At 49.0% G+C, this 15,990-nt stretch overlaps 1 protein-coding gene across 3 annotated transcripts in view; it reads right to left on the bottom strand.

Annotated features, from left to right (window-relative positions):
- The window catches only part of PDE8A (phosphodiesterase 8A), a 391,617-nt gene that overhangs the window by 3,588 nt on the left and 372,039 nt on the right, over positions 1-15,990 (bottom strand). For all 3 annotated transcript variants that reach the window (XM_088472833.1, XM_088472831.1, XM_088472832.1), the window contains exons 20-21: positions 7,168-7,335; positions 5,801-5,930 (exon numbers count right to left, since the gene is read on the bottom strand). In XM_088472833.1, coding sequence (XP_088328959.1) covers positions 5,801-5,930; positions 7,168-7,335 — 298 coding nt within the window. The remainder of the gene's footprint in view (positions 1-5,800; positions 5,931-7,167; positions 7,336-15,990) is intronic.

Raw genomic sequence — 15,990 nt, 5'->3', positions numbered from 1 at the left:
CAGTGTGCACCAGTAGTAGGGGGAGGGAGGGGGTGAGAAGTCGGCAGTGTGCATTAGTAGTAGGGGGAGGGAGGGGGTGAGAAGTCAGCAGTGTGCACCAGTAGTAGGGGGAGGGAGGGGCTGAGAAGTCGGCAGTGTGCACCAGTAGTAGGGGGAGGGAGGGGGTGAGAAGTCGGCAGTGTGCACCAGTAGTAGGGGGAGGGAGGGGGTGAGAAGTCGGCAGTGTGCACCAGTAGTAGGGGGAAGGAGGGGGTGAGAAGTCGGCAGTGTGCACCAGTAGTAGGGGGAGGGAGGGGGTGAGAAGTCGGCAGTGTGCACCAGTAGTAGGGGGAGGGAGGGGGTGAGAGGTCGACAGTGTGCACCACTAGTAGGGGGAGGGAGGGGGTGAGAAGTCAGCAGTGTGCACCAGTAGTAGGGGGAGGGAGGGGGTGAGAAGTCAGCAGTGTGCACCAGTAGTAGGGGGAGGGAGGGGGTGAGAAGTTGGCAGTGTGCAATAGTAGTAGGGGGAGGGAGGGGGAGAGAAGTCGGCAGTGTGCACCAGTAGTAGGGGGAGGGAGGGGGTGAGAAGTCGGCAGGGTGCACCAGTAGTAGGGGGAGGGAGGATGCAGAAGTCGGCAGTGTGCAGCAGTAGCAGTGGGAGGGAGGGGGTGAGAAGTCGTCAGTGTGCACCAGTAGTAGGGGGAGGGAGGATGCAGAAGTCGGCAGTGTGCAGCAGTAGTAGGGGGAGGGAGGGGGTGAGAAGTCGGCAGTGTGCACCAGTAGTAGGGGGAGGGAGGGGGTGAGAAGTCGGCAGTGTGCACCAGTAGTAGGGGGAGGGAGGATGCAGAAGTTGGCAGTGTGCAGCAGTAGCAGGGGGAGGGAGGGGGTGAGAAGTCGTCAGTGTGCACCAGTAGTAGGGGGAGGGAGGGGGTGAGAAGTCGGCAGTGTGCACCAGTAGTAGGGGGAGGGAGGATGCAGAAGTCGGCAGTGTGCAACAGTAGTAGGGGGAGGGAGGGGGTGAGAAGTCGGCAGTGTGCACCAGTAGTAGGGGGAGGGAGGGGGTGAGAAGTCGGCAGTGTGCACCAGTAGTAGGGGGAGGGAGGGGGTGAGAAGTCGGCAGTGTGCACCAGTAGTAGGGGGAGGGAGGATGCAGAAGTCGGCAGTGTGCACCAGTAGTAGGGGGAGGGAGGGGGTGAGAAGTCGGCAGTGTGCACCAGTAGTAGGGGGAGGGAGGGGGTGAGAAGTCGGCAGGGTGCGCCAGTAGTAGGGCGAGGGAAGGGGTGAGAGGTCGGCAGTGTGCACCACTAGTAGGGGGAGGGAGGGGGTGAGAAGTCAGCAGTGTGCACCAGTAGTAGGGGGAGGGAGGGGGTGAGAAGTCAGCAGTGTGCACCAGTAGTAGGGGGAGGGAGGGGGTGAGAAGTCGGCAGTGTGCACCACTAGTAGGGGGAGGGAGGGGGTGAGAAGTCAGCAGTGTGCACCAGTAGTAGGGGGAGGGAGGGGGTGAGAAGTCGGCAGTGTGCACCAGTAGTAGGGGGAGGGAGGGGGTGAGAAGTCGGCAGTGTGCACCAGTAGTAGGGGGAGGGAGGGGGTGAGAAGTCGGCAGTGTGCACCAGTAGTAGGGGGAGGGAGGGGGTGAGAAGTCGGCAGTGTGCACCAGTAGTAGGGGGAGGGAGGGGGTGAGAAGTCGGCAGTGTGCACCAGTAGTAGGGGGAGGGAGGGGGTGAGAAGTCGGCAGTGTGCACCAGTAGTAGGGGGAGGGAGGATGTCGGCAGTGTGCATTAGTAGTAGGGGGAGGGAGGATGCAGAAGTCGGCAGTGTGCACCAGTAGTAGAGGGAGGGAGGAGGTGAGAAGTCGGCAGTGTGCACCAGTAGTAGGAGGAGGGAGGGGGTGAGAAGTCGGCAGTGTGCACCAGTAGTAGGGGGAGGGAGGGGGTAAGAAGTCGGCAGTGTGCACCAGTAGTAGGGGGAGGGAGGGGGTGAGAAGTCGGCAGTGTGCTCCAGTAGTAGGGGGAGGGAGGGGGTGAGAAGTCAGCAGTGTGCACCAGTAATAGGGGGAGGGAGGATGCAGAAGTCGGCAGTGTGCAGCAGTAATAGGGGGAGGGACGGGGTGAGAAGTCGGCAGTGTGCACCAGTAGTAGGGGGAGGGAGGGGGTGAGAAGTCGGCAGTGTGCTCCAGTAGTAGGGGGAGGGAAGGGGTGAGAAGTCGGCAGTGTGCACCAGTAGTAGGGGGAGGGAGGATGCAGAAGTCGGCAGTGTGCAGCAGTAGCATGGGGAGGGAGGGGGTGAGAAGTCGTCAGTGTGCACCAGTAGTAGGGGGAGGGAGGGGGTGAGAAGTCGGCAGTGTGCACCAGTAGTAGGGGGAGGGAGGGGGTGAGAAGTCGGCAGTGTGCACCAGTAGTAGGGGGAGAGAGGATGCAGAAGTCGGCAGTGTGCAGCAGTAGTAGGGGGAGGGAGGGGGTGAGAAGTCGGCAGTGTGCACCAGTAGTAGGGGGAGGGGAGGGGGTGAGAAGTCGGCAGTGTGCACCAGTAGTAGGGGGAGGGAGGGGGTGAGAAGTCGGCAGTGTGCACCAGTAGTAGGGGGAGGGAGGATGCAGAAGTCGGCAGTGTGCACCAGTAGTAGGGGGAGGGAGGGGGTGAGAAGTCGGCAGTGTGCACCAGTAGTAGGGGGAGGGAGGGGGTGAGAAGTCGGCAGTGTGCACCAGTAGTAGGGGGAGGGAGGGGGTGAGAAGTCGGCAGTGTGCACCACTAGTAGGGGGAGGGAGGGGGTGAGAAGTCAGCAGTGTGCACCAGTAGTAGGGGGAGGGAGGGAGGGGGTGAGAAGTCAGCAGTGTGCACCAGTAGTAGGGGGAGGGAGGGGGTGAGAAGTCAGCAGTGTGCACCAGTAGTAGGGGGAGGGGGTGAGAAGTCGGCAGTGTGCATTAGTAGTAGGGGGAGGGAGGGGGTGAGAAGTCAGCAGTGTGCACCAGTAGTAGGGGGAGGGAGGGGGTGAGAAGTCAGCAGTGTGCACCAGTAGTAGGGGAGGGAGGGGGTGAGAAGTCGGCAGTGTGCACCAGTAGTAGGGGGAGGGGGTGAGAAGTCGGCAGTGTGCACCAGTAGTAGGCGGAGAGAGGATGCAGAAGTCGGCAGTGTGCAGCAGTAGTAGGGGGAGGGAGGGGGTGAGAAGTCGGCAGTGTGCACCAGTAGTAGGGGGAGGGAGGGGGTGAGAAGTCGGCAGTGTGCACCAGTAGTAGGGGGAGGGAGGGGGTGAGAAGTCGGCAGTGTGCACCAGTAGTAGGGGGAGGGAGGATGCAGAAGTCGGCAGTGTGCACCAGTAGTAGGGGGAGGGAGGGGGTGAGAAGTCGGCAGTGTGCACCAGTAGTAGGGGGAGGGAGGGGGTGAGAAGTCGGCAGTGTGCACCAGTAGTAGGGGGAGGGAGGGGGTGAGAAGTCGGCAGTGTGCACCACTAGTAGGGAGGGAGGGAGGGGGTGAGAAGTCAGCAGTGTGCACCAGTAGTAGGGGGAGGGAGGGAGGGGGTGAGAAGTCAGCAGTGTGCACCAGTAGTAGGGGGAGGGAGGGGGTGAGAAGTCGGCAGTGTGCACCAGTAGTAGGGGGGAGGGAGGGGGGTGGCGAAGTCAGCAGTGTGCACCAGTAGTAGGGGGAGGGAGGGGGTGAGAAGTCAGCAGTGTGCACCAGTAGTAGGGGGAGGGGGTGAGAAGTCGGCAGTGTGCATTAGTAGTAGGGGGAGGGAGGGGGTGAGAAGTCGGCAGTGTGCATTAGTAATGGGAGCAGAGCAGGTCAGCAGGGGAGGGGGGGGGGGAAGGAGGCGTCAGTCTGAGGCGACATCACTGCTTCTCTCCAGCTGAGTAGCCCAGGCACCGCTTGGCTAGCTGTCAGAGAAGGGGACAGGGAGAACAGAGATACAGCTGTCTTTGCTGCTCTTCTCCCGTCAGGAGGCTCATTACGCTATATTGAGAAGGCAAAATTCTTTTGAGAAGCGAAACAGAAAGCTGAGCTTCCCGTGCTGCTATGAATTGCTCTCCCCATACTACTGTATGGGGAAGCAATATAGTAAACTAATCAGGGGCACCGCTGGAGAAATCAGAGATATCTCCATAGTAACCCTTTCTCTGAATAGGACGAAGCATTGAAAAGCTCAGTTATCACTGATAAAGGGCTTTTCACTGCTACATGAATTATGAATAGACCTTAAAGAGGTAAGAGGACCCTGCTCGCAAGCTTACAATCTATAGGGCAATAGGCATTGATACACAAGGATAAGTGCTGCATAATGCATATTGGCCCAGCCAGATTGCAGAGGTTCTTGGTGGGCTATATGTTCCACTCACACAGGAATGTTGGCCTGGGGTCAGGAGGAAGTGAAAGTGATGAAAGAGAAAATATGTAGTTATGTGTGGACTGTATAGTGGGGATGTAATTGGGTAGGATAGCTTATGGAGGTTATGTGGGTGGTTCTGGGATTTGAAAAGCTGCCTGATGTGGAGAGTTTTCAGGGAACGCTTGAATGTTTGGAGACTAGACGAAAGTCTTATTGTGTGTTGGAGAGCATTCCACAGAGTTGGTGCAGCCTGAAATAAGTTCTGTAACCGTGAATGGGAGCAAGTAATCAGTGGACGAGAGACGCATACTATATCTCTCATAAATTCACTCTCCAATACTCAACAGTATTTCCTCAAACTCTAATTTAACTCTGCTGCATGGTGATCTGCCACCCAAACCTCATGCCACATACACAGCAGAATTAATTACTTTACAAAAAGTAAATGTAATCGTGTGCGTTAGCCAGGGGTATCTATGTCCAAATGTATTTTCCATGCAAATTTGGATCCCCTCTCTTACCAGCACCCCCACTCATGCTGTCACCATTCTTACTTTCCCCTATATTCTACCACCTGAATCACTTTCTGACCGATACATCTCAATATATATATAAAGAGAGAGAGAGAGACACAGAGAGAGAGAGACATAATAGAGAGAGAGAGTGAGAGATAAGTGAATCTCTAGCAGCATTCCTTGTAGGACCATCCAGTAATAAAATAACCTGGTACACAAGCTGAGTGTATGCATCATGCTCAGCTTGACGTCTAGGGAAAGATCAAAGAGATAATTACTTTGGTCAGGAGGTTACACAGGACCTCATTGAGGACTGACTGATTGTCATGTTTCTAGAGCTCACATGTGCCCCAGTTTTCCCCAAGACAGTCCTCTTTTTTTCCCATCAGAAATGTTTAACATGTAATACTTATTTCCCCATAACTCAGATTTATGATGCAGCAGAGTAAAGAGGTTCCCTATAACAATTTAACCTTACTTGGGACTTGAGAGAAAGTATGGGATTTACTTTATGTTCTAAATATGAATGTCCTAGGGGTCTATTTACTAAGCAGTGTTAGGAGACAGAGTGAAAAGTGATAAGGTGCCAGCCAATCAGCTCCCAACTGTCATTTTTCAAACACAGCCTGTGAGATGGCAGTTAGGAGCTGATTGGCTGGCACCTTATCACTTTTCACTCTGTCTGCTAATACAGCTTAGTAAATAGACCCCCTAGTCTTTCCTTCCATTTGGGGAGCTCTCTGTTTAGGTTTGTACATATATAATTTATATATATAATATACAAAGAATGATTAGAGTGTGTTCCCCTTTCATGTAGCAAAAACACAAACAACACGGTAACACCTCAATGCAGAAACATCACGGTTTAGTTCCCCTTTGGCTGTGCCAAATCTATGCTACTGTCAACTTTCTTGTGATTATGAGATAATGTTATAAATAACATATAATAAAAATAATAAAACACTTTTTCTGTAAAGAAACATAATCTTACCATCCCATGCATCGAACATGTCAGTGATGAAATAATCCACAAAAGAGATCTGAGATTTAGGAATACTGCATGTATTCCTGTCAAACACAGGCATTACCACAGGTAACCCTTGTTGTTTCTCTTCATCCGTCTGCAGAAACAAAAAGCATTTAATACGACAGAACACATCACTTACATGCCAATAGGTGGTTTAATGTACACAGGGCCTGATTCATTACGGAGCGCAATTCTGCTTATACACACGCACCACAGTTGCTAATATCAGTGGTGCTATTTAAATGTTTGCATTCACATTGCGATCGCAGCCTGACATAAAAACGCCCACTTCCCCTTACTCACATCCGTATACTAGGGGAACATAGCAAACCAATCGGTAACATCTGACCCATATGCACACTTGCACAGGCCCTAACCTTACTCAGATATTGCTAACAGTCATGTATGCTATAAGTGCTATGGCTGCTTACGGTCACACAGTGGATAATTTATGCACGCCCCTGCAATGGCGTTGAAATGCACTGGCACTTCTGCCTTCGCCCAACCCCCCTCCATCACCACCCACAAACGGCACTTCCTGTCAATCACTCTGCTCTGGGTCTGCGTAGCCTCTGCAATCGCAGTTCCGATCGCAATTGCGCAATCACACGCACACTGTGATGCATGCACAGATCTAAACAATCGACCAATTGCGTGCGTTCCTTCAGGCCCACAGACAACATGAAACCAAAATAGATTTATAAATATAATCTTACTGTGTAAGATTCTCCCAACACCAGTTTTAGGGAGAACAAAGAGGAGATCTATCCTGAGGTTCTAGTCTGACCTACTTTGTGCCATCTACTTAAATGAGGGTGTACAACCCCCCCCCCCATGTGCTTAAAAAATATAAAACAAAAATAACAGTAAAAACTATATTTGTGCTTCATTTTGGTTAAGAGCTGATGTTTTACAATCCATCGTGCTGCGGTCAGCGAGTGCGTCTAAAGACACAGTTACACTGACACGGGCGGCCATGTTGAGACAGAGATTCTGTGCCTCCATAGGGTTGTTGCCATTTCCAATGGTGCAATGGATGGTGTGTCTTAATATGCACAGGGACAGGTTAGCGCCACAGCTGGTGGTGGTCTCAGTAGGAAATAATCTCTTGTTACTGAATGTTTTATTTGTGCAAATGATTTCTATTGTAATGGTGCAACTATGTCACCTCACAAAATGTACTGTCATTTTTAGCATCGTTACTGGCAGTACTTGTAAACAGTCACAGTAGCAGAAAGAGGCACATTTATATAACAAATATAATGCACTTTGTGATGAACATTATTTTTCCATTTTCTGGTGTCCTTCTGTCACTTCTATTACGGCCTTACCTGTGCAAAATACTCCTCTGATATCCTGCCAGCCCACTCTATGCATTGCTCCAGTGCTCGGCATGGATTGGAAATGTCTGCGCATTTAATAAGCATCCGCTTTATCAATATCCTATTTTCCGGGGACGTCAGTACATTTTTTACCGAGTCATCTTCCCCGATGATGCTCTACACAAAATGAAATGAGACTGATTTGTGATAGAAATAAGGAAAAGGACAGTGCTTAAATCACTGTTGAGAAGTTACTTTGACTCCCTTTATCACAGGCACCATAAAAGCTATATTGTAAGGTTGCTTGGTTAGAGCAACTGTTCCTGACAAATCCCATGAGCACTGCTGCATACAGCTTTGTGCACTGTATAAATAACAATGATCTGTATAACTAATATCCAGATGGAAGATATACAGTTTCTAGATAGACAGTCAATAAGTCGACATCAGATGGTCAACAGGCAAGAGGTAGACAGGGTCAAAAGGTTGACAGCAGTGGCGTAACTAGGGCAGTGCTGCCGGGCCTCATGCCCTGGGCGCCGTGGGACCGACGGCACACTGCCGTCCACAGTACAGGCCCGCCGTAGTCAGCCAGTGTTGGGTAGACCGCAGTGAGTGCGGTCCGAACTACACTGTTACACACAGATCGCCACCAGCGCTGGGTAGTACACTCGTACTACCTGGCGGCGATGTGAGTGTTTCAGCAGCCAATGAGAGTCAGACAGACTCTCACTGGCTGCTGCTCCCACTGCCAGAGCTTGGCTGGAGTTCACTCATGAGCTCCGCCTTCCGACTCCTGCAGTGGGTGATGGGAGAGATGTCATGACGTCTCTCCCATAGCACCGAGCAGGACCCTTCGGGAGGACAGAGGAGCAGAAAGAGGCGGGCTTGACAGGAGCGGGGATTCAGTTAAGTCAAGTCAATGTTATGTGTGTATGTCTGTATGTCTGTTTTATGCACTACAGAAGGCACTGTATAAGGGGCAACTCATAGGGGGGATCACTACTGGGGGGACTGTAAAAGGGGCACAGCATAGGGGGGATCACTACTGGGGGCACTGCATGAGAGGCACTACTGGGGGCCTGCATAAGGGGGACAACTACTGGGGGCACTGTTTAAGGGGCACAGCATAGGGGGATCACTACTGGGGGCACTGCATAGGGGGGATCATTACTGGGGGCACTGTATAAGGGGCACTACTGGGGGCCTGCATAAGGGGGACCACTACTGGGGACATTGCATACAGGGGGCACTGTATAAGGGGCACTGCATAGGGGGACTGTATAAGGGGCACAGCATAGGGGGATCACTACTGGGGGCACTGCATAGGGGGGACCACTACTGAGGGCACTGTATAGGGGGCACTACTGGGGGCCTGCATAAGGGGGACCACTACTGGGGGTTCTGTATAAGGGGCACTACTGGGGGCCTGCATAAGGGGGACCACTACTGGGGGTTCTGTATAAGGGGCACTACTGGGGCCCTGCATAAGGGGGACCACTACTGAGGGCACTGTATAAGAGGCACTACTGGGGGCCTGCATAAGGGGGACCACTACTGGGGGTACTGTATAAGGGGCACTACTGGGGGCCTGCATAAGAAGGACCACTACTGGGGACATTGCATACAGGGGGCACTGTATAAGGGGCACTACTGGGGGACCACTACTGGGGGCACCGCATAGGGGGACTGTATAAGGGGCACAGCATAGGGGGATCACTACTGGGGGCACTGCATAGGGGGGACCACTACTGAGGGCACTGTATAAGGGGCACTACTGGGGGCATGCATAAGGGGGACCACTACTGGGGGTACTGTATAAGGGGCACTACTGGGGCCCTGCATAAGAAGGACCACTACTGGGGACATTGCATACAAGGGGCACTGTATAAGGGGCACTATTGGGGGACCACTACTGGGGGCACTGCATAGGGGGACTGTATAAGGGGCACAACATAGGGGGGACTGTATAAGGGGCACTGTATAACGGTGCACTACTGGATGCACTGTATAAAGGTTACTACTGGGGGCACTGTATAAGGGTGCACTACTGGGGCACTGTATAAAGGGTACTACTACATGTAGGGCACTGCTACTGGGGACATTGCATAAGGGGCGCTACTACAGTGGGCATTGCAAGAGGGGCACTACTACTCGGGGCATTAAGGTGCAATTGGAGTGGTAAGGAATGTTCCCAGAGTGACGAGAAGGGTATGTGTGTAATGTTGACACGCCCCATTTTTCAGTGGCCACGCCCCTTGTGGCATGTGACCACAACAATTTTTCGTTGCGTGCACATAGGGGAGGGGGGGGGGGAGAGCTTTGTTTTTCATTTTGCCCTGGGCTCCAAATACCCTAGTTATGTCACTGGTTGAAGGGGTGAAATTGTCGACAGGGTCAAAAGGTAGGCACACAACTTGTCACCAGAGAAAAGCTCTACACATAGTTTTGCATTATTTATGGGGTTGGTTAAGGATGAGGGTTAGGCACTTGCCGGAGGGATAAGGTTGGGCTGCGGAAGAGGACAGTTAGGGTTTGGCACTAGGGGGAGGGTTAGACACCAAGGGGAGGGTTAGGCACTAGGAAAAGGGTTAGGATCTGTGTGTCGTTCTTTTGACCCTGTCGACCATATGACACAGTCGACCTTTTAATTTTAACTGTCAACTATTTGACCCTGTCGACCATCTGGTATCAACCTATTGGCTATCTATCTAGACACTGTTGATCTTTTATACCATACCCGTATAACTACAGAAAACACAAATACTGAAAAACATTCAAATAAAACACACTCCAGCAACATTCACAAGTAAAGAAGTAAAGTTTTCTAGAGCTTGTCACAACTAAAGATTATTTAATGACCATCATAGTTTATTTATAAGGTGCACAAGTAAGAAAGTGAGAATCAAGAAAAAGATTTGGTTGTTTGTATATTTTCCCTCCTCACAAAGTTCCTGTCTGTAATGGTGCATACACACGATCAGATTTTTTCTTCAGATATGGACGATAACGATTTAAAAATCGTTCAGTCGTTCATATCTGAAGGAAAATCGTTCATATCTGACATGCCTGAACGATGGACGATCAACGATGCGCGTTCCCGTTTGTCAGATAACGATATCTGACATCTGATGGGTTTGCAGTCAGACTTGGACGATTCCATTCATTTTAATGCAGTCAAAAATCGTTCAATCGTTCAAATCGTTCAAAACTTTGGTCAAATCGTCCAAATCGTTCAAATCGTTTAGTCGTTCAGTCGTTCATCTGACAAATCTGACAAGTCTGACAAATCTGACCGTGTGTACGCTCCATAAACCTTTTGTGGGAACACTTTCTCTGTCCGGGATGTACTAAAGGAAAAAGGCGGTAAAAACCCTGTTTTCTGGGTTTTCACCCCATTTTCATATGTACTAAGCCCCGGCCACTCTTTTTCCGATGCGGAGGGTAATGCCAGGTTTTTCTGAGTTACCCTATAGAAGCCTATGGGCTTCTAACTGCATCCCGCTCCCTGCCGCTTCGCCACTGCCTCGCTGCCCTGCAGTCGCCCAGCACATCTCACTGCCGACCCCCCTCAACTCAGCCTCCTGCGTGCTCCTCCTGGGTTACCCGCCTCCTTTTCCTCTTCTTCTTCTTGTTCTGGGTGCAGGGAGGAAGAGGAGGGGCCCCAGACTTCCTGCAGAGGTCACCAGCAGGAACTAGGAGGGGTAGGAGACCCCCTCACCCAGCGGCGGAAGCTTTGCAAAGGGCAGCTCTTATCACAAGAGCTGTCCTTTGCAATACTAATCGCATATGTTACTACATATGTGATTAGTATCGGTGCGGTGACTGGCGAGATGTACACCGCACGGTTAGTACATCCCACCCAGAAAGTGAAATGGCTGATAACAGAGACAATATGTATATGCAATGTGAAGGTCTATGCAAATGACGGAATATCTGTGTACTAGCTTCAATAAAAGTCATCCAAACTCAAATCTGTTCATTGCTATTATGCAGTGGGAGGCATAATAACATATAATCATGGCACTTTAAATCTTAAGGCTAAATTTCTAAAATGTCTCCACTTTCCAAATCCTGCAGCCTATAAAATTTGTCTCACAGCCCCAATTCAACTTGTGTCCCACAATGGAGCTCTAAATTCCCTAGTGCATCCCAGTTCAGTTATGTACGGAAAGCAGATCTATCAGTTATACACAACAAGCATGTTTCTACAGGACATAGACCGAGGGCAAAGCCAGAGGTAAGTTAATTATCTGTTTTAGGTAGAGATGTGCGCCGACCCCGTGTTTTGGTTTTGGATCCCCCCTGGTTTTGGATTTGGATTGGTTTTGCCAAAACCTCACCTCCGTATTTTGTTTTTTCGTGTTTTGGTTTGGGATCTGGATTTTTTCTTTAAAAAAAAAAAAAACTGCTAAAATCGGCCTTTTTTTGTTCCTACAGTATTAATAACCTCAATAACATTTATTTCCACTCATTTCCAGTCAATTTTGACCACCTCACAATATTGATTTTTTCATCTAGTTAAAGGACCAAAAAGCTGTATCCAGCTTGCTGGCTCAAAACTGATTGAAATAATTATTAATAGAGTTGAGGATTGTGCAAAGATGATGGTTGGGATACCCTTGAGGATTGATAGTTGATAGTTGGTGCAGCCCCTGGCTGTAAAATTTATAATAAATTAATTTAAAAACAATTCATTGGTGCAGCCCCTGGCTGTATAATTGATAATAAATAAATTAAAAAAACAATTAATTGGGTGCAGCCCCTGGCTGAATAATTAATAAAAATAAATTCATTGATGCAGCCCCTGGCTGTAAAATTGATAATAAATTAAAAAACAAATCATTGGTTCCTAAACCTACCATACCATTAATTTAAGATGTCAGGCAGCAATGTCCCAACCACCACATAATGGAAAGGAAAAAGGTGCAAGATGGAGTCCTTGGGCCCACTCACCCACCATTATGCTGTATAGGAAACAGGCCATTCACAGTTTAACAAACCAATCATTTCAGCGACAAGGACTGCCAATTGTGGCTGAAATGATTGGTTTGTTTGGACCCCCATAAAACAAGCTGCCAATATGCTTTGGACAGGGAATTGAAAATGATCCCATACACAAACTGGCTTTACATTACAAGTTGTCCTCGTCATCCCCATCAGTGTGTACATTCTCTTCTTCACACAATATTAATTCATCCCCGTTGGAGTCCACCATAGGCGCCTCTGTAATTTTTTTAAGCAATTGTTGGTAGAGGTCTTCCTCGTGGAATTTGTAATTGATTTTAATGAACATCATCTTTTCCACATTTTGAAGAAGTAACCTCCTACACTGATCACTGACAAGGTTGCCAGCTGCACTGAAAACTTTCGGAGTACACACTGGAGGGTGGGCAACTTAAGTAATGTAAAGCCAGTTTGTGTATGGGACTCCAAATTGCCTCTTTTTCCTGCCAGTACTGAAAGGGACTGTCTGACATGCCTATTAGGATGTAATATCTGAAATAGTCCTCCACCATTTTGTGAATGGAGACCGTATCACACATAGTCACGGTAGAAGACATGTCACTAGTAGGCAGTTCTCTCAGGCCCGACCAGATGTCATTTTTTGGTGAACGATCTGCATGACCAGCAGGCATTCTGTAAGGAAAATTTAGTATTTGGCAGCTGCAGAAACTGAAGGAGGAGATGATGGCATTTCATGTGCGCCTGCAGCTGACAATTTTTTTACCAACAGCTCTTTCTATAGTTTTAGATTTCGGTCTGTTGGAAAAAAACTCACAAGGTAGGACTTAAACCTAGGATCCAGAATGGTCGCCAAAATATATTTTTCAGATTTCAATAGATTTACGACTCTTGGATCCTGGTGAAGTGAATCAAGGGCTTGATCCACCAGTCCGACATACCTTGCGCAATCGCTCCGTTTCAGTTCCTCCTTCAGTTTCTCCAGCTGTTTTTGCAAAAATCTGATGAGGGGTATGACTTGACTGACGCTGGCAGTGTCTGAACTAACTTCACATGTGGCAAGTTCAAAGGGTTTGAGAACCTTGCACAACACGGAAATTATTCTCCACTGCGCTTGAGTAAGGTGCATTCCCCCTCCACGGCCTATGTCATAGGCCGTTGTATAGCCCTGGATGGCCTTTTGCTGTTCCTCCATCCGCTGAAGCATATAGAGCAGGGGTTCCCAACCACGGTCCTCAAGGCACACTAACAGTCCAGGTTTTAAGGATAGCCATAGTTGAGCACAGGTGACTTAATTAGTACATTAGTTATTTTGATTTGACCATCTGTTCTTGAGCATGGATATCACTAAAACCAGGACTGTTAGTGTACCTTGAGGACTGAGGTTGGGAATCACTGATATAGAAGGTAGAATTCCACCGAGTTACTACCTCTTGCTTCAGCTGATGGCAGGGCAAATTTAACAGTACCTGCTGGTCATGCAATCTTCGACAAGCGTTTGCAGAATGTCTAAAATGTCCGGATATTTTGCGGGCCACCAAGAGCATCTCCTGCACGCCCCTGTCATTTTTGAAAAAAATGTTGCACCACCAAATTAATTGTGTGAGCAAAACATGGGACGTGTTGGAATTCGCCCACATGTAATGCTCACAATATTGGTGGCATTGTCCGAAATCACAAATCCCGAGGAGAGTCCAAGTGGGGTAAGCCATTTAGCAATGATTTTCCTGAGTTTTTCTAAGAGGTTCTCAGTGGTATGCCTCTTAGTGAAACCAATTATACAAAGAGTAGCCTGCCTCTGTATCAGCTGTCTTTTGGTAGATGTTGCTGCTGCTGTTGTAGGCAATACACCTACCCAGTGGGCTGTCACAGTCATGTAATCCTTAGTATGCCCTGTCCCACTCGGCCACATATCAGTGGTCAAGTGGACAGTGGGTACAACGGCATTTCTGAGAACACTAATAAGGTTTTTTTTAATGTCCTTGTACAGACTTGGAATTGCTGTTCTAGCGAAGTGGAATCTAGAAGGGATCTGGACACAGGACCTCAATTAACTGTTGAAAACCCACTGCAGTAATGGCGGATACTGGACGCACATCTAATACCAGCATAGCTGTTATGGCGTCAGTAATCCACTGTGCAACTGGGTGATTGCTGTCATACTTGTTTGCCCTTGCAAACGATTGTTTGACAGTTAATTGTTTTTTGGAGGATACACTACAAGTAGTCTTCCTCCTGGTCCCCTTCTGGGATGAAGATCTATTCATAGCAACAGCAGCAGGCGTACATCAAGGATCCTTCTGAAGAATCACGGATAGAAGAGGAGTCAATCATGCTTCGAATAACAACATTGAATGCAGCAGGACTACTCCCGATGACGAATGAGGATGTTGATGATGCAGGTGTTGGTGGTAGAGATCGAAGGCGCTTGGATCCCACAGAGAGGGATCAGGTAGGTGACACTGGACTTGTTACGTTTTGAGTTTTGGAACTTGGCGACATACACTTTGATATTTGATGAATGCGCTCCAAGCGACGTAACAAGGAGGAGGTTCCTAGGTGGTTTAGGTCCCTCCCTCTACTCACTCATGCTTGGCAACTGTTACATATGGCTTGAAAACTGTTGTCTGGATTGGGGTGGAAATAATTCCACATTTGAGAAGTGGATTTTTTTGTCTTTTGCCCCGGCATGACAACAATGGGCTTTGGCTTTTTCAATCCATGGGCAACAGCTGTTGCCTTACTTACACAAAGGACATCCTCGGCATCAACATCCTCATCACCAACATCTTCATCATCAACATCCTCATCATCCTTAGTGCCTTCAACTACCAAAATATCCTCTTCCTCCATGTGCAATTGCCCAGAAGCATCCTCACTGACTACGTCTTCAAGATGTTGACTGCCCTTCCCCATATTTACAGAGGGCACACAAATGTTGGTACTTGGAGGATCCTCCAGTACACTAGTATTTAGGTCGGGCTCACACATGGCAACTGCGGACACACTTGCAGTCTCCTCAGGGATTTGTGATTTCGATTTTTCAGGGCACACAGTTGTTTTTTCCGGAGCTGTCTTACTCATCTTAACAACTTTCAATTTTTTAATGGTACCACCACCACTACTACTACAAGCAGAAGGGCTATCAGAACCAGCAGTCAACATAAAGAAAGGCCAAAGCCTTATTCTTTCCTTGCCACTTCGTGTAGTGAATGGCATATTGCCAATTTTTTGTTTATCTAAAGGCAACTTGCCTTTCTAATTTTTTGTTAAAGTAGCTTTACCATATCCATGGTGTGACTTAAGCTCTGGGGCATGGGCCTTCAGAGAGGACAAGGAAGTTGACGGCCTTGCATTATGACTGCTTGCGGCAGCTACAACATGTGGTTCTTGGCCTTGCTCTCCTGTCATGTGACAGCCCTCCATATTTTCTGCGGTCTTGAAGCAGTGTCACAAGCACCAATAGTGTAGCCAAGGTGCGGTTACAAAATTCACACATGTGCAGTAATGCGCACACAGAAAAACATTAGAGACTGGAGTCGGGCAGCACTAGGTTGCGTTGCTGTATCTTGTGCAGCTAAGCCTAACACGCACACACACACAGAAAAATATTAGACAAAAAGACACTATTTGTTTTATTTTTTTTTCGGGTCCAGAAATTGGGCCCAGAGCTCAGATTGATGACGACTGGAGTCGTGCAGCACTAGGTTGCGTTGCTGTATCTTGTGCGGCTAAGCCTAACACGCACACACACATTCAGAAAAATATTAGACAAAAAATATACTATTTTTTTTTTTCGGGTCCAGAAGTTGGGCCCAGAGCACAGATTGATGACGAAACTGGAGTCGGGCATCACTAGGTTGCGTT

Source organism: Taudactylus pleione, unplaced genomic scaffold (genome assembly GCF_031769625.1).
Source record: "Taudactylus pleione unplaced genomic scaffold, aTauple2 ptg000129l, whole genome shotgun sequence".
Classification (NCBI taxonomy): Eukaryota; Metazoa; Chordata; class Amphibia; order Anura; family Myobatrachidae; genus Taudactylus; species Taudactylus pleione.
Note: the sequence above shows the minus strand (reverse complement) of the source record. Positions and strands in the feature narration are given on the sequence as shown.